The 17,364-nt window shown below is 58.0% G+C and overlaps 2 protein-coding genes across 2 annotated transcripts; both read right to left on the reverse strand.

Annotated features, from left to right (window-relative positions):
* Positions 1 to 1,422: 1,422 nt before the first annotated feature.
* LOC142030506 (transmembrane protein 116-like) lies at positions 1,423 to 7,359 on the reverse strand. The gene is made up of 12 exons (XM_075026745.1): positions 7,125 to 7,359; positions 6,316 to 6,359; positions 5,951 to 6,014; positions 5,520 to 5,660; positions 4,739 to 4,837; positions 4,467 to 4,522; positions 4,222 to 4,362; positions 3,997 to 4,039; positions 3,587 to 3,667; positions 3,338 to 3,491; positions 2,683 to 2,753; positions 1,423 to 2,217 (listed from the first exon to the last, which is right to left on the reverse strand). Exons 1-12 carry the CDS (start codon positions 7,167 to 7,169, stop codon positions 2,062 to 2,064), a joined length of 1,095 nt encoding a protein of 364 aa, XP_074882846.1. The 5' UTR covers positions 7,170 to 7,359; the 3' UTR covers positions 1,423 to 2,061.
* Positions 7,360 to 8,250: 891 nt separating this feature from the next.
* On the reverse strand, positions 8,251 to 17,296 carry GCC1 (GRIP and coiled-coil domain containing 1). Its single transcript, XM_075024489.1, has 3 exons — positions 17,236 to 17,296; positions 15,374 to 16,432; positions 8,251 to 14,037 (listed from the first exon to the last, which is right to left on the reverse strand). Exons 2-3 carry the CDS (start codon positions 16,418 to 16,420, stop codon positions 12,733 to 12,735), a joined length of 2,352 nt encoding a protein of 783 aa, XP_074880590.1. The 5' UTR covers positions 16,421 to 16,432; positions 17,236 to 17,296; the 3' UTR covers positions 8,251 to 12,732.
* Positions 17,297 to 17,364: the final 68 nt, after the last annotated feature.

Genomic DNA, 17,364 nt, shown 5'->3' on the forward strand with positions numbered 1-17,364 from the left:
ACTTGTCCTCCCCATCGCTGTGCACCTCCACTTCTCTGCTCCCCTGACCCGTTTGCTCCCATTTCTCCTTGCAGAAGCTTTGCCTCCCTGGCAGCCCTAGCAGTGGGTTTGTTCCTGTTTCTCCAGCAAGCCTCAGCCTAATTATTTTCTCTCCCACCAACCATGCGGGAGAGGGCTCATACCACAGACGCTTCTGGCGTTCACCTGGTACCCACGGGAGGAAGCCCTGGGTGCTCGCAGCCTCGCGGCCTTATGACTTGCATTATTATGCCAAAGCAAACACCAGGTTTTATTGTCTGCCAGCGGTTCATCCCTTACATCCTACAAGGGTGCACTGTACCGCCCTGCCCGCACACCCAACAAGTTGTTTGCTTTCCTTGCTGCATCTTATCTGTCCCTGGGTCACTGCGTGAGTGCGCACCCTTATCTTGTGCAGTGCTCAGTAGCCACTGGCTTGTCTTCCTATCACCTTGTAGCTCAACAGCCCAAACATCCTCCTTCAGGTATTATTCCTCTCAGCGATGTATTTTTAGCTTTCCATTCCTCCCAAGGAGGTTAGACCATATATCCTGCGAACCACACCCATTATCATTCTTTTTGCTTTCCTACCTAGGCTGCTACACACCATCCATTTTTCTCTCTACCTGCCTCGTCTTCTAACAGTCTTTTCTGTTCTGCCCTGTTCCTAAGTCCTGGTTCTCGTGCCTGCATTAAGAGCCTGGAAACGTGTCCCTGTCCTCCCCCTGCACTGGGTTGCTAGTAACAACCAACTTTTAAATGGTTCTGAGCCCTCGCCCCGCTCCTCACCTCTATTTCTGGTGGCGCAGGAGTCCCAGCGGTCACCAAACAGCACGCCCAGCAGACATGCTGGAAGGAGCCACTGCCAAGTCGGTGCCTGGTCAGTCCATGCTCCCACCTCCCCTGTGCGGCAGTTCCCCCCCGTCACCCCACCGCAGCCCTCGTGGGCTGTCACACACCTCTGCTCGTCGGTACTTGAGCCCATCTCAGCACCATCTCCATCCCCAGCCCCGGCAGCTCTCGATGGCACGCCTGGCTCTTGCCCTGAGCTATCTTCCCTGGGCTGGAGGTCTCCAAATGCTCTTCACGTGTCCGTTTGTGCTAGCTGATGGTGTGACGGGGGTGAGCACGGCCCCGCCAACACCCCCTGAGGGTTTGTCTTTGCACGGGTGATGGTGCTTGAGCACTCTCAGCCCCAGAAGCAGACGAGGTACGAACAAGCATTTGGGCTGATTTTTAACTTGTTGGAGGAGGCTGTGGGGCAGAATCATCCCCAGCCGTGGCTCCTTCATCCCCGTGGACATGGCCTTGGCCACAAACCTTCCCCTGAGGCAGGAAGGCGGCATGAGCTGCCCGGCTCACCGCCTGTTTCTGTTACTTATCTAACAGCAGCAAAGCCCAGGAGCACCTCAACCATAATACCTTTATTTATAAGCACTTTCTCCCAAGCCCTGCGGAGGAATTTGGATTGCTCGCTGGCAGAAAGCGTAACACTGAAACAAGGCCAAATAAAACAGAAAAAACCCCACCACCTTCCCTGGGATAGTTGCAGTTGATGTTCAGTTGCTGGAAGCCCGTAGGGACTGCCAAATCATCTGCGTGCCACCAGCCTCCTCCCACAGCACCTGAATGCTCATGAACCTGCAAAGCCCCGCTGCTGCCAACAGCCGAGTCGTTCGTGGTGCGGAACAGGGGCATTCTTCTTCCAGAGAGCTCCTGTCCCATCTCCCACGGTCCATCTCCCGTGCAGCGACTGCTTGTGGTTTTGCTGTCTGCATGGTGCAGGCGGTGGGAAGTCGGGCTGCCTCCAGCAGCGAGGGGCTACGGGTGGAATTCCCACTGGGGCAGAGCCACCGCAGCCCCCCCAACGCTGTCGGAAACCTGCCCCGTGCTGCCTGCGCCTTGCTCGAACCTTTCCAGGCACGAAGGGCCGTGTCCAGAGAGATCCTGCCCGGCTACGGACCGGCTGCGGGGAACTGCCGGGGATGTGCAAATCCTGCCGAGGTGTTGGGCAGCCCGGAGTCGGCGGGATGAGGTGACAGCCTAGGGAACGGCCCCCAGGGACTCGTCATAGAAAGCCTTGAGGCCCCGGTGATGCTGCAGGGAGGGTCTCTTGCCCACTGCCTCCTGACGGAAGTTTTGCCTCAGCCACCCGTAGACCAAACTGTGCAAGAAGCCCTGGAGGGAGACGGTCAGGGCCTGCGAGAGAGAGAGGGCAGCGGCAAGCGCTGCCTTTACTTGCCCCTGGGCCACCCGGTGCTGCAGGAGTGCCGCAAACCCCGTCGCCCTCTCCACGCCGGAGAGGAGCCCCCCGGGATCAGCCCGTGTGAACGCACAGGCAGGGTGACGCAGGGACACAGGAGGTGGCTTTCCTCTCGGTGTGGTCAACTAAGACAAGGGAAACACCTGGGCAGAGCTGAGGAGCGAAACACCAACCACCAAACCAGGGGGAAGAGCCCTGGCAGAGCCCAGCTGCCACCAGCAGCCCGGGGATTTTGCCCCGGGTGGCACCAGGTCCTGGGGTTGGCAGGGCTCCCGCAGCCCTGCCACTGTGGCACGGGGACGGCACAGCTCTCCCAGCTCCCCCCCACCCCATCACCGCTCACACATCTGATGGGGACAAATGTCCCCGCTCTGGAGCCCAGGAAATGGGTTTTTACTTACTGTAGCGACGTAGAGGAAAAAGACTGAGGCAGGTTTGATGCTGGTGAAGGAGAGGAGGGTGAGGAGGAAGGCTGCAGATGGAAGACAAAAGGACACTCCTTGGTTTTCCTCTCTCTGATAATGCTTCATCTGGAGTTTCCCTCTCCAAGTGGCAAATGCCCTTCCCCTGTCACAGCCTATGTATGTCCCATGGCACAGGGGTCTACGCAGGACAAGCACATGTGTACAACGAGGTCCTTCCCAACACGCGGCCCAGGGACCTTGGGGAACTCATTGCCACAGGTTTCTGTAAGGCTGAAAGCATAAATGGGCCCCCAAAGGGATGAGATATTGCTAAAAAGCAGGTCCATCAAATACGATCCACCCTCCAGCTCAGGAAATGCCCCTGGAAAAAACCTGTCATCCTAAGAGCAGGCTGGGCTAAACCAGCCGCCGGTTGGACTCGACAGCAGCGATCGGGGCTGGCTGTCCTCTCATTCTGGGTCTGCCCGGCCACGGAGTCCTACAGACACCTGGAGGCTTTGCAGTTATTCAGTCTAAGCCTCTTGTCTTGGACCTGGGTGCTGTCTCAGCCGGCGAATAAAGGGGCTGCAGGAGGAGTTGCGGTGGCTCCCGCCTGCTGTGGGAGCTGCGGGGCATCCCCACTCCGATTTACCTGGCGCCCAGCAGAGCAGGAAAACCAGCTGGAAGTAGTGAGAGACTTTGCTGACGCTGCGGATGCTTCTGCCCGCAAAGCCGTCCTTCTCCAGGGTCAGCAAGGGTGCCGCGGCATTCCTCCGGCACCAGAGCTTCACCCTGCGGTACAGGAGCTGGACGGCGGGGATCGGCGTCAGCCAGGGCACGCTGGCTGCTGCGGCCAGACCCTGTGCTCGCCGCGCTGCACCGCGCCATGCCGCTGGCTTACCGTGCAGCAGCTGAGCACCAGCAGCAGGTACAAGAAGAAGACAATTTTCCCCTCCAGGCCCACGTCCTTCCTACCTACGTACTGAGAGGGATTGGGAAATCAGCGGGGCCACGGGCCAGCTCTGCCCCGAGCGGCTCCTTCCACAGAGGCGGGACAGAGCCGTGCCACAAGCCCCACGGCGTGGGAACAGCCACCAGTGGGGCACTGCCAGAGCTGGGGGCTGCCCCGTGCCTCTGCTTGAGCAGGGACACTCCTGCCCTGTCCCTCCAGCAGCATCTGCCCATGCGCCGCAGACCCGCTGCCTTCCCAGTGGCATTCCGAGCCCAGCTGCCTTCAGCAGCGTTGGGCAGCGGTGTCTGCTAGACGGGCAAAGGCAACGGTGGGAGGGACAGGCACCCGTCAGCGCTTACCTCGTAGCAGATATCCTGGGCACGGTGGATGAGGAGCAGGCAGCTGAAAGGACAGCGGATGCTGGTGGCGGTCCCCTAACCCCCCCAACCCAAAGCCTTCACCACCCGGAGGTGTCCCTCGTGTGCCTTGCAGGGACAGCAGCACGCCCAAGCCCATGGGGAAGGGAGAGGGGTTCCCCCCCCCAGTTCCCCCCTCGGGGTCAGGGTGGTGGGCCGGCGGCGTACCTGGAGCAGTAAAGGCTGTAGGTCTCGTGCGAGCGGTTGCCTTTCCACGGCACGACGGGCTCGATGGGTCTTGGCGCGACGTCGGTCACGGAGGTGCCACGGGCGATCAGCTGTCCCAGGAGCGTGAGTGCCGGCACCAGCCTTGCAGGGAGAGGTGGAGGTGAGCGCATCCATCCCGTCCTGGGCAGAGCCGGGCGGGCGGGCGCCGTGCCGCAGCCCAGCTCAGGGTGGAGAGGGGCACGTACCAGGCCAGGACGTAGGGCAGCCCCTGCCACGCGCTCTCCAGGCACCCGCTCCTCTCCTGCAGGGAGGAAACCGCCGGTGACTTGGGGCTGCGGGTCTCGCAGCAGCTCGAGGCTCCGGCCGCGCTCCGCCGGGATGCAGGGCAAGCCACTGACACCCCAGGGAATGGGGCTGCCCTCGGATCCCCTCGCTGCTCCCCGGGTCCTCGCAGGGCCGGAACAGCCGCATGTGCAAAGGACGATGCCCGGCCGCACCACGGCTGGTGGCCACTGACCTGCAGAGCTGCCACGTGCCAGGCTCTCCGGCCGTGGACGGTGCGGTAGGCTTCGTACGCATAGACAACCACCATCAGGAACGAGACCGCGTAGAAGGTCTGTGAGAGGAGAGGGAGAGCGGGCTCCTGCTGTGCCCACCACCCCAAAGGCACCTTCCCCCTCCCCTCCTCGTGCTCTGCACCCCGACGTCCCGCTGTCCCCCAGCAGAGCTGTGCCAGGAGCGGCCGCACAACAAGGGAGCCGCTCGCTGAGACACGCAGCACCAAGAGCAAATGGCTTCGTGCCGTCACTGCGCCCACCCCGGGGAGGGGGACCGGCTGGCCGGTGGCTTTATCAGGGCAGGAGGGAAGTGGCAGGCAGGAGCTGCAGGTGCTGGGTAAGTTTGGGCATGAAGGGGAGAACACGTCTGCACCGGGGAGAGCCATGCCCTGCTTTGCTCCGGCGCGCATGAGCGGCTGCATTTGGGTTTGCCATCCCGGCGCTGGCGGCAGGGCACAGCACGGGCAAGAGGGATGCTGCCGGCGGGGAGGGAACACAGCACTCGCCTCACGGGGGCCGGGGAGAAACACTGGTCATGTTTCCCCAGGGAATGAGTCTTGGTGGCTCACGACAGTGACAGGGGGAACAGGAGCCATTTCTCGGTAGGAGAAATAGTTCCCCAGCCCGGGACTTCCCTGGGGACACTCCAGCCCGCAGACGGGTCTCAGCTGTTCCCAGGGGTGTAGGAGGAGATGCCCACCTCCCGGTGCCACCCCACGGTGCGAGCCGACCCCCCCCTACCGTGGCCAGCATCAGTCCGTAGGGGCAGGCAGCGTACGCCGGGATGAAGAGCGGGGCCGGCAGCAGCTGGATGGTGGCGGTGCTCAGCAGCACAGCGGCGGCCAGGAAATCTGCCAGGGCGAGGAGGAAAAGGGGGCGAAGCTGGGGGACGGGACACAGCGTTAGCTCTGGCTGGCATCATCGCGCCGGTGGCAGCAGCTTCTCCCTGGCTCAGCAGAGCTGCCGCGGCCACGTCCCTCCCCAGGCCGGCTGGGAGCAGAGTTGGGACCGGCTGCTCTCCGGGGATGCTGGTGCGAGCATCCTGCATCTCCTGCTCACCTCCAGTCCCACTGTGCATTAAGCCCAGCAGCAGCGGTGCTGGCCCAGCTCTGCCTTGGGCTTAGCTGGGGCCAAAACCCGTCCCTGTGCCCCTGGGAGCCAGCGGCACCCACCTGGATGTGGCAGCATCGCCTCTGCCGGGAGGTGACAGCGAGGACCGATCCGCTGCCCAGGAGGCTGGAAGAGACGGGGCTGGCGGTTAACGACCCGGCGGAGCAGAGCTGTTGGTGGCCCAGCACGGTGGCTTCCCAGCGAACCCATCCCAGTGGGGATCCTGTGCTCAGCCTCCTCCGAGATGGGAAGGGGCTGGCACGGGTATGGGGTCCCCTCCCTACAAAGGCGATGGGAGGCCAGTTCCCACACCCCAGGTTTGGGGACCGAGGGAGCTGCGAGTAAGACAAGAGGCCACGTGCAGGCAGGGCGACGGCTGCTGCCTCCCCCCTCCCCAGCACCGAAGGGCCGGGGAGGCAGAACCCACCTCAGCAGTGAAGCCGGCAGGTAGATGCACGTCAGCACGAAGACCTGGGGGAGAGAGATGGAGAGGAGCGCGGGCTCAGGCGTCCTGCAGCGGGGCCACAGCGGGAGCCTCGGCTGCCCCACGGACGTGGACCCCCAGGCACGGCCCGACTTGTTCCCGCGGGCATCCCTGGCCAAAGTGGCGGTGGGCGGCCGGTGCCCCCGTGTCACCGCAGAGCGGGCAGAGCAGAAGCAAAGAAGGCATCTTCCCCGAGAGGTTGTGCCGGGGGGGCTGGAGCCCTTCGCTGGTGGTGAGCAAAGACGAGGGGCCAGCAGCCGGTTCCTCGCCAGCCCCGCGGTGCTGCCGCACGGGACGAGCCCCTCGGCGGTGGCTGCACGAAGGGGTTTCCTGCTGCGTCCCCCTGAGCTCGCCTCGCCGCAGTACCTGGGTTTCCTTCGCTTGGGGCTGGGGAGCGACGAAGAAACCGCGTCCCGCTCCGGGCTTGCGCCGCTGAGAGCGGTTCCCAGACGGCGCGGCGTGGGGCTGCCGCGGAGGAACCGGCGAGACTGCCGGAGCCGGATGGCTCCCAGGGCCCCGTGAGTCATGCAGAGACAGCGGAGCAGGAGCAGTCGCCCCCGAGTCCTGGGCCGGGCAGCTGGGACCCCTTTGCTGGCAGCAATGGTCCCCGCAGCGCTGTCCCCCCATCTCTGGTGTGGGGGAACCCCCCCTCGGCCAGGGGCCCACGGGGGAGGCCTGAACAGGGTCTGCAGCGTTTGGCAGCATCTTTCCCAGGTCTCTGCAGAGGGTTTCCCGCACGCACACGCCTTTACCTGGTTATCCGAGAGAGCCGACGGGTGTTCCTCTTCGTTCGCCATGGCCGGGCAGCTGGGAGCCGAGAGCTTTCCCAGCTCTTCTCTGCACAGCCTGGGGACGGGTCAGTGGCCGGCAGCGCTCGGAAGGCTGGCACCGGAGCAGTTGCCGGCTGGGCTCGCTCCGCACTCCGTCTGCAGGGACACGGCCGCAGCTCTGCCTGCACAGCGCAGCCGGAGGAACCTGCCCGGCCGGGGCAGCAGGAGCTTCCCCACAGACACGCAGGCGGCTACGTGCAAGCCCTGCGAGCAGGGAGGGGATCAGCCCCTCGTGCTCGCGGAACCCAAGCGAATGCTTGGCAGCCTCCTTCGCACCTCCCTCTTGCACGCTGGGGAGCGAGAACGCAAGCAAGAGACACAGTTCCCCGTCGGGGTTGCAGATGTGAGCGTGGCCGTTCTCCATCCCCTTCGCCTCCCGGCTGCTTTGGCCGTCTGCTGCAAAGCGGCGTGCACCGGCAGCGACAGGCATCCCCGCATCTGCTGCTACAGGTGCAGGCAGACTTCTCCTTGCTAAGAGGGAAAACTGAGGCACGGGAAAAGGGTCAGCGGGGCAAAAGAAGCCCACGCAAGGCGAGCCCCAGAGCCCAGTGCCCCAGCCAGCCCTGAGACCGCAGACCATGCCAGCGTGCTGCGTGGGGGCTGCTCTGCCAACACCGGGAGACCGGGCACGAGCAGGGACGGGGTTACAGGAGGGCTCAGTGCAGCTGCCTCCGCAGGATGCGGCCACGACGCAGTCCCGCCAGTTGCTTGCAGCAGGAAGCTCTGGGAGGGAAAAACCACACGGGCACAGCAGTCGCTGCCGAGAGCACCAGAAAAGCTGCTGGAGGGGAGAGGCGCCAGCTGGGACAGCCACCCCCCCCGCAGGCTGCCACCACATTGGGGAGGGCAGCTGCGGCCGTTTCCTGATGTTCCCCAATGATCTAACAGCAAAGAACAGGTCAAACTCGCAAGCCAAAAAAAATTTAGTTTTTTACACCTGTTCAAACAGTTTTTGCAAGACCAGAGAACGAGGACACCACAGCCATGCTGTGTCGTCAGCAGCCAGGGCTGGTGGATCTGGCAGACCCCAGCACCCTGGGCAAGAAGCTCTGCAATCCGGCAAAGTGCAGCAGCACCAAGCCCGGCTGGTTGCGGCAGCGTGCTGAGGGAGGCTGGGGGCAAAGTGCTGCATAAGCACATGCCAGCAGCCAGCCCACGCGCTGCTCCCCACTTAAACCACAGGTCACAAAACAGCCAGCAGAGTTATGCTTCAGGTTTGTTTTTCTTTTTTTTGTTTTATTTCAGCAGTATTGGCTGAATGAAGAGAGGAAAGAAGGAGGAATGATGGGGAACATCTGAAGGATGGAGAAGGAGTAGGGAGAGGGGCTGGAGTGGAACAGAGAAAGGAATTGCACTGGGTGAGCTGCACAAGGCTGACAGCAATGCAGAGGACCTTGCTTTGGCAGCTCCTGGAGATGTTCCCCCACAGCTGCCTCCTTTGTAGCCGTTCCTTTTTTCCTCCATCAGGTGAGGAAATGCTCCTTAAACCTGGCTGGTCACTGAGCAGCGGCTCCGCATGGTCCCAGCTGGACCCCATTTTGTCCCCCTCCTCAACATCACTGTCAACTGCTGCAACCTGCCCTCTGGCCAGTCTCTCTCCAGCTTGGCTGGCAATTTTTCCTGCCCAGGACCAGCAGAGGAATGCAGACCTGTGGGTGTGGAAGAGGCTTCTCACAGTGGTCATGGGACAGCAGAGTCAGTCCTGCTGCATCTGACAACCATCACAAAACCCACCACCACTTGGGATCTATTCTACATTACTTCATTCTCCAGGCAGAGGCTCTTCCAGAAGTACATGAGGCAAAGGGAGAACCGGGATCTCCTCTCAGCCTGTGCAGTGAAGCCGAAGCAGGAGGAAGCATCATCACCCTCAGGCGTTGTGGGAATGGCTCCTGCTGCTGCAGGGTAAGATTTTAAGCAGTCCCGTGGTTTCAGAGGCACCACTTGATTCAATCTTTCCAAACTGGGACCAGAGACCGGGTTCTTTTCAGCAGATCCCTTGGCCGAACCAACACTCCCATCATTGAGAAGTGTTTCAAAGTCAAGAAGCCCAAGACCAAGCACTCCCTGGAACAAACTTTCCAATTTCTATCTAGATGCCTCCATCGGAGCAGCACGTGGATCCTGCGTGGGACCAACTGCCGATGCTCTCTCCTCCTCCTCCCGCGAGGAACTGCCGACTGCTTGGCTTTGTCATCCCCTCCCAAGACCTCCAGCAGGCACAGGTTCTGCCTGGGGCTTATTTTCCCTGAGGATTTTTTGAGGAGAAATTGGCACCAAGGGTTGCATTAGCTGGAGCACTGCCCTTGCCTTCAGCAAGGTGGGATTTGTGGAGTGGACTCCAGTGAGCTCAGCCACTGACAGGACAAGGACCGCCGGCACAGCACTGAGATGGGAAAGGACTCCGTCCTGCTCAGCTGCTAAAGCTCTCCATCCATCCCAGGCACTTGAATTGCAGAGGCACTCGCAGGCTCTGGCTTCCCTGCGCCGAGATGTGTGCTGGCTGGGGAGCCCCGCTCAGCTCCTGCGGCGTCTCAGAGCCCACTTCCTCTGCGAGAAAAACAGTGTACGCCGTGCTGGCCTCATCACGTGTGCCGGGGAACGCTCGGGTAAAAAACCAGCAGCGGCCGCAAAGTTGCAGCTGTGCAAAGACCATGCACTCAAGAGCGAGCAGCGCATACCCAGCGCTGAGCAGCAGGGCTTGTTGGACTGGAGCAGCAATGGCTCATCCACCCGGCCGAGCCGGCGTGAGCTGCCAAAGGCACCGGCGCTGCCCAGAGACACAGCAGCTCCCTCCCGAAGAGCTGCCCAGGTTGCGTGGTGCACCGAGGCCTCCCCAGGCAGCACGGCATTGAGAGCTGCTAAATCAACCTATTTGTTAACTCGGCTCCTGGACTCGTGAGAGACCTGGGCGTTGTTAAAACAAGACTTGACACCCGTGTTTACAAACACTTTCCCTGTACTCTGGGACTGGGAAGTTGTGCTTTAGTAGCCAAGCTGTAATTAAAAACAAAGCAGGTGCATGAAAACAAAACTCAAGTGAGATTTTGCCTACGCAGATGAGAAAGCTCTAGAAGCTTCAGTAAAAGCACAGCTGGGAGTAGCCAGTTCCCAGGGCTGCAGGCAACCACCCAACATCTCTGGAAGCAAAACGTCCCTCCCTGGTTTTAAGAGAGTAGTGACCATTTAAATATTAGCACAAGCACTTCCTGATGGGCACCTTTCCAGGAGATCCAGCCAGCACAGCTCTTCCGGCCTCACAGAGATGCTCCTTCCCATTTTGGATAACTTAATGCCAACAGGCAGCATTGGGGACACAACAGCTGGCACGCTTATTTTTTTTCTCCTGACCTTATATACCCTTCACTACAGAAAGCACCGGCACTCTGCCCTGGACCTCAGGAGCAGTTCCACTGCAGCAGACAACATTCTGGACAGAAACCCACCCTGCTGACCCCACAAAACCTCTCCCACCTGCAAAGCCTGAAGCCCCGGTGCGAGCCACTCTAAGATACAGCATTGCCCCCCCCAGTCATGCAGACCAGCCAGGACCCAGGCTTGGCTGCAGTTGCTGAGCCCTCTCATGTCACTCGCTGCTTTCCTTGTGTGTCGCTTTTCAGAGCCAGGTGCCATCCCAGGGAAGCAGGCCCTGGCAGCGCCCCGGGTGGCTGCAGCGGGAGGGATGCTGCACCCTCCGGTCCCTGTCCCTGGGGACTGGGCAACCAGTGGGTGCCCTCTAGTGGCCCCAGCACCCAGGGGATCGGCTGAGGAGATCCCCAGAGACCCAGTCTCTCCCTCCAGACAGGTGGCTGCTTCCCTGGTCTCAACCATCAACCCAGCAGGGGAGAGACAGAAGGCGAAGGGAAGGCAATAGGGTAAAGCCAGCCGCTGCCCTAGCCCTTCAACCGGTGAAAACATGGGCTCTGGGGGTGAAACAGCACATTCCCCTTCTTCAGCCTGTCGGCTCTCAAGCACAGAGCAAAAACAACAGGAAAGTCAGGTTCCCGCCACGGCAGAGAGGAAAGGAGTTTGCCTGTGCCAGCGCTGGCCTTGCACCGAGCCTGCCAGCTGCCCTCCTCGGCCCGGGGGGCAAGAGCAGGCAGCTCCCCCAGCACACTCACAGCTGTACGCCGCAGCTCTCCCGAGGCCCCAACCCTTCTCACGCAGTCCACTAATATTCAAAACACACGCTCTGGTTTTAGTCTCGCAACCGTTCATAAAATGCCTAATACAGCCATCTTCCCAGCAAGCCAGGGCTTTGAGCTCCGTCCTTCTGGGTCTAAGCAGTCAGGAGCCGGCAGATCCGGAGCACAACTGCAAAACACAGGAATGCCAGCAGGGAGCTTACAACAGTCTACCAAAGCCAGAGGTGTTTCAAAATGTTTTGGCTTCTTTCCTGCCATGCTCACCAATTTGCAAGGAAGTTATGCAAGAACTTCAAGGTCTATGCAGCAACCGGCCAGGCCTTCATCCTCACAGTGTTTACCACAAGCTGAGGGCACACACTGCCCCCAGAGCTGTTATCTTCTGCCCCTCACTGCTGCTTGCTTCTTTTATCCCAGCAGGAGCAACACCTTGCTGCCAAAACCAACATTGCAGAACATCAAAACTTCACTCAAACTCCCAAATGCTCAGAAAATGACTGCTGAAGGGTCAGCGTGCCTATTTCAGCCTTTCCTCTGTTTGCTTTCTGCAACACCCTGGTTCCCATCCCAAACAGGGTCAGAAAGCTCAGATACCTGCTCTAAAAGAACTGCTACATAGCACCTGCTAGTTTGACACTGGTGGGGAACCACTGCTTGCACCACTGCAGTTACAAGGGTTCAAACTTAAATACTTAAGACATCTTTTCTCCTTCCTGGGAAACACCGATAACTGCAGAGAGAATCCCTGGTCAGTAATGAGAGCACACCATAACATCCTGCACCATCTGATGGTCCCCAGTGCTATGGGGAGTTGCTATATCCACTGGTATAAATTTGGCTCCAGGTAAAAAAACCTTATAAGAAATTGCTCAAGATTTTCTGCATTTGGATGATGCTGGTAGTTAAGACTCATCCTTCTCGCAGGCTTTCAGCTCTTTGTCTTACATTATTTTAGCACCGTGTTAAGTGCTTCCTCCCGCCCCCTTTAAATCTTTTGAGTCACAAGCCTGTCTGGTGTTTGAAGATACAAGCAAGTTCCACTCTAATAGGGCTCCTCACCCTATGCCTGACAGGTAGGAATTTTTTTAAAATTGTGTTTAAAAAAGCATCAGTATCTTCCTTTTTTTTTTTTTTTAAATCAAGTTCCAACTCAGAGCAAATTCTCACATCAGAGAGCAAGAGAGCACTGTATTCCTACTGGAATAGTTGGCACAATTCTGCTTTAACATTAGTGGTAAGAGCACTAGTTTAAGCCCAATTCTTTGCTGAAAGCTCCCCGCTCCATCACAAGGTTGGAAAGAGGTTACACCACAAGTGAAGTGGTCTTAGTTAATAATCAGAAAAGTGTTACTATGCAAAAGCAGTTAGGAATAAAAGCTACCATCTCATCTCTTCCCAGAAAGCCACCAGCTGCTGTAAGCTGACTGTTTTGTAATAGTTTGCTTTTCTTCTGGGCTGAAATGCAGAATAGTCAATATGGCAGTTAGAGTCTGCTGGCGACCAAGAGAATCTGGCAGCGTCAAAAATCTATAGACAATGTTCTTGAGGTATTCCAGGTTGGCTCCCTCTCTGCTCTTATCTCTGAAGTTCTTCTCAATTTCGCTTTGAAGTGCGGATATCTCCTCCCGGTGCTTCTCCTCCTCAACCAAGATTTTTTCCTGGAGCTGGTGAACTTGCACTTCCAGCTTGTGCTTCTGCTTCCTCAGCGCTACAATTTCCACTTCTTTGCGAGCCAGCTGCTCTGCATACAAGAAGAAGGTAGGCTCACTGGTGGTGGAGAGATGAAGAGCCTGGGGGATAATCTCTGAGGAATCGTTACCTGGTGAGTCATTGCTAGTAATATCAGTCCCTGACAATAAGTAGTTTTTGGATCCTTGAAGCCCGTAAGGCAACGTGACAGCTCTCAGCTGCTCCAGCTCTTGGTCCTTTTCTGCCAGCACCGCCAGGGCTCGGTCCCGCTGTTTGTGCATCTCCTCCTCCAGCTTCAGCGCCCGTTCCCTGTAGTCCAGCTGGCATCGCTCTAATTCCTGCCTGTGAATTTGCTGCAGCTGGGACAACTCTTGCTTCTTGGCTTCCATGTCTTGCTGGTGCTGCTTCTCCATTTCATCAGAGGACAGCTGAAGCACCACGTATTTCTCTTTCAGGTCAGCCAGCTGTTCTTGAGCTTCTTCCAGTTCTTTAGCCAAATTGCCATCTTTGGCCGACTTGTTCTTGAGAACCACTTGTGCCCTCATCTTGTACCTTTCAAACTCTTCCTTCAGCTGCTTCAGCTCCTGCTGATAGTACAAAGCAGTGGCCTTCTCACCATCCCCAGCCTCAGTGCCCTTTGGCAGCTCCAGCTCACACAGCTTCTCGATGTCCAGAGCGGGTTGACTCTTCTTAGCTGCTGCCTGCAAGAGCTTTTTCAGCTTCTCCATTTTATCCTTTAGAACATTAACATCAAGATTGGCTTCTTCTATGTGAATATCAACAGGCGACCGGCTGGAGGCAGCGATGGCCAGGGTTTTGTTCTCCAGGTCCAACTGTACAATGCGGTCCTTTAGCTTCTGAATGATCACTTGGTCTTTCTGCTTGGCTTTTTCGTAAGTGCCAAGTAGTTCTGACACTTCGGAGACTTGGCCCTCCAAGTCAGCCACTCGCTGCTCCTCCATCTGGGCGTGCTGGCGGAGCTGCTCCTCTGCCTGTGCAGTCTGAAAGCAGAGAGACACAGCAGGGTTAGATTAGCTCAACTCTCTGGGCAGGAGGTCTGTGGTTTACATGGGGGCTTAATTCTGCTCTGTTGAACTCCAAACAAGTGCGGGGCCATCCTTTCGCCTAGAATCCCATACAAACCATGACACTGACTTGCCTTTTTGGATATTTGTTTATTTGGGGATAACCTAAAAGCATTTCTGCTTTTGTTCCCTGCTCTGCAGAGTTCCTGTCACCAGCATTATCTGTGTTGCTGTAGGTGTGCAGGGGTGGGAAGCAGCAAACCCACGTCAAAATCTGCTACAGGATTTTTTTAAAATGTGCGTGTGCTCTAAAGCTTTCACACACCTAACTGCAATTTACCTAAATCCTATATTTTGTTGCACCAATATTAATATAATTCAGTGGTTTCTGAGTAGCTACAACAAACACCTGGTGTTCACAGTTTTTACAGCTATCGAGATCCAACTGACTCAACAGTCACCACTGTGAACTAAGACACAGCCGGAGTCAGGTCACCTTCACCTCTGTCAGAGAGAAGCTGTTAGAGGTCACTTCCAAAAAAAAAAAAAAAAAAAACCAAAAAAACCAAACCAAAGGCAAACTGCATTAAACCAGCCTGATGCTTCAGATTAGAAAGAAAACTTGTTCCAGAGTGCAAGGAGATGAGGAAGATCCCATTCCAGAGTGTTTCCAGATGCAAATTTGGTTACTGGTGCCAAACCGTCAATGCCAACCCCTGAGCACGTTGCCCCACAACCTGCAGAGTTACACAGGTTCCTCTTTTCCACCACATCCCTCTTTCTAGCTCGTCCCCCTGCATGCACATGGGCTAGAGCCTTTCTCCTGTATTTTCCTTTCTTCTTTTCCTAGAGCACTCCAAGTTTCACTGAAGAAGGTTAGTTTTTATGAGCTCCTGTAATTGTACCTTGTATTGTGCTTACAGACAAGACAAGACACACTCATTGCCGTAGTGGGGCAGTGGAAAGGTCTCTCCTCCCAAGCTTGGCCACCGTCACACCAGAGGGTAACGTGTTCAGAACCAAATGACACTGTGGAGGAGTCACTGTGTAATCACCTCAAAGGTTGCTCCCAAATCCAAAGGTCACCACCCCCTGATTAATGACTTATATGCTGTATCACAAACAGCTTTTATTCTCCTCTGGGACTATCATCCCATCAATCAAAGCCATGATACTTTCATCTATTTCAAACCTCTTGGACTCTGCAGGACTGGGAAGGAGAATCTGTGCTCCTCCAGCCTCAAACCCTGCCCCAATCACTGCCGATACATCCCACAGAGTGAGCTGCTCCAGGGCCCGTACAAGGCATTACCTTCTTCATCTCTTGTAACAGCTGCACTTGGAAGTGGTTCTTAAGGCTGGCCATCTCCTCCTGCAGATCTTGTATCCGGGGGTCTGGCTTGTTGTTCTCCTCCTGAACAGCTTGCAGCTCTCTCTTCAAGTCTTCTACCTCCTGGCTCAGCTGCTTGATCTGCTGCTCATACCCCTCGGCACGGTCAGCCATACACACCCTCCCGGCCAACGCCTCCCTGGTCTCCTCCAGCTTCAGCTCTGCATCCTGGCGCAGAGTCCTCTCGCTCTGCAGCAGCTTCTGTAGCTCTCGCAGCATAACAGCATGGTCACTCTGTTCCTGGGCTCGGTCGTGCTGCTGCGTGATCAGACGGGCTTTGGTCTCAGCTAGCTGTTCCTGGACAGACTTCAGCTCTGTCTCCAACTTCTTGGTCTCATCCTCTGCTTTCTTAATGGCATCATCCAGGTCCTGCTTCATCTTCTTCTTGTCTGCTTGGTATGAGGCTTCCATGCGGGACTTCTCCTGCGTGACTGTTGACAGAGCACTGGTCAAAGTGGCCAGCTGGGTCTTCAGCTGGAGCACTCTTTTATCAGCCTCACCAGCAGCAGATGACACATCCCCGCTGCTCGTGCTGATGCCGCTCTCTGAACTGCTCGTCTCTTCTGATTTAAGAGAGGATGCAGCGGCTGTGGGCTTATCATCCTCAGGCCCTGGCTCACCCTTGGTACTGGCCAGACTGGCAGCAGTGTCTGCACTGGTAGCTGTCCCCACACTATCTTCGCTGTGAACTGAGCTCCTGTCATCAGCAGAATCGGCAAAGGAAGAGCTGGAGCTGGCCACAGACGCAGGCTGAGCACTGCTCAAGCCAACATCTGCCTCATGAGACACGGACAACACTTTCAAGCTGGCTTCCAACGCCTCCTTCTCTTTGAGTAGGCTCTTGTAGGCTCTGACGACATCCTTCAGCCGAACCTGGTACTGAAGAAGCTGCTTCTTCTGTGATTCGATAGTCTCCAGAAGATCTTTTTTACTCGGGCCACCTCCAAAGTTCATGCCAAACTTCTCCATGATTCGTGCAACCTGAAAGGAGAAAAACAGCACAAAGGCTAAATGAGCAGCAGAGACACGTTTGCGATCAGCAGGAGCAGGTGGCTAAGCGGGGCCACCACCCTGAACTCCCCCAGGACACCACGCAGTTAACGACTCTGCAACTCATCTGTCACCATGCACCGAACCCTGCGCAGGTCCTGCTCCAAGGGGAAACTCCTGCTATGACTCGGATGCCTCAAGCGCCTCAGCCAGAACCAGAGAGAACACTTGAACGCCTCGTACAGCGATACGCACCGCTGCAGACGCTCCCCCTCAGGTCAGTCAGGGGGGCTCACGCCTCTAAATGGCTCCATTTTTCCTTTTCAAGAGAAACAGCCCCTTTGCCTGTCCCTTGGCAGCACAGCTGCCGGCCGTGAAGGTAATCCAACCGCTGCCAGCTCTGGGTGGGGGGCCCCAGCTCTCGGGGGTCCCCACGGCAGAAGGCCATGGTGGGGGGGGGGGAATGTGGGGGGGGGCTCTTCCACTGCAGAGGACCTGCCACGGCGGGGTGGGCTGTCAGCACCAGGTGGCCGGAGAAGTCACGGGAGGGGAGTACGGCCGGGTGGGACGGTGACACGGTTGGGGGTAAGGTTTGGGGGAAGGGACCGGGGGCAGCCGCTGAGGGGGGCTGCGATGCCGCGGCAGAGGGGCCGCGGGGCTGGAGCAGAGGGGACGTGGAGGGCAGGAGAGACTGCAGAGCCGGGGGGGGGGGTGTCACGGGTGTCCGGGGGGGTCCCGGGTGTCCGGGGGGGGTCCCGTCTCCAGGGCAACCCCCGCGCCGCCGCAGGCCTTACCTCCGCTCCGGCACCCTCTGCGCACGCCACTTCCGCCCGACGCCTCCTTCCGCCGGCGCGCACTGCGCATGCGCCTCCGCCGGGCAGCGCTGCGGGGAGGTGGGGAGAGGCAACGGGGCGTGGCTATAA

The sequence above is a fragment of the Buteo buteo genome, chromosome 4 (genome assembly GCF_964188355.1).
Source record: "Buteo buteo chromosome 4, bButBut1.hap1.1, whole genome shotgun sequence".
NCBI classification, from domain to species: domain Eukaryota; kingdom Metazoa; phylum Chordata; class Aves; order Accipitriformes; family Accipitridae; genus Buteo; species Buteo buteo.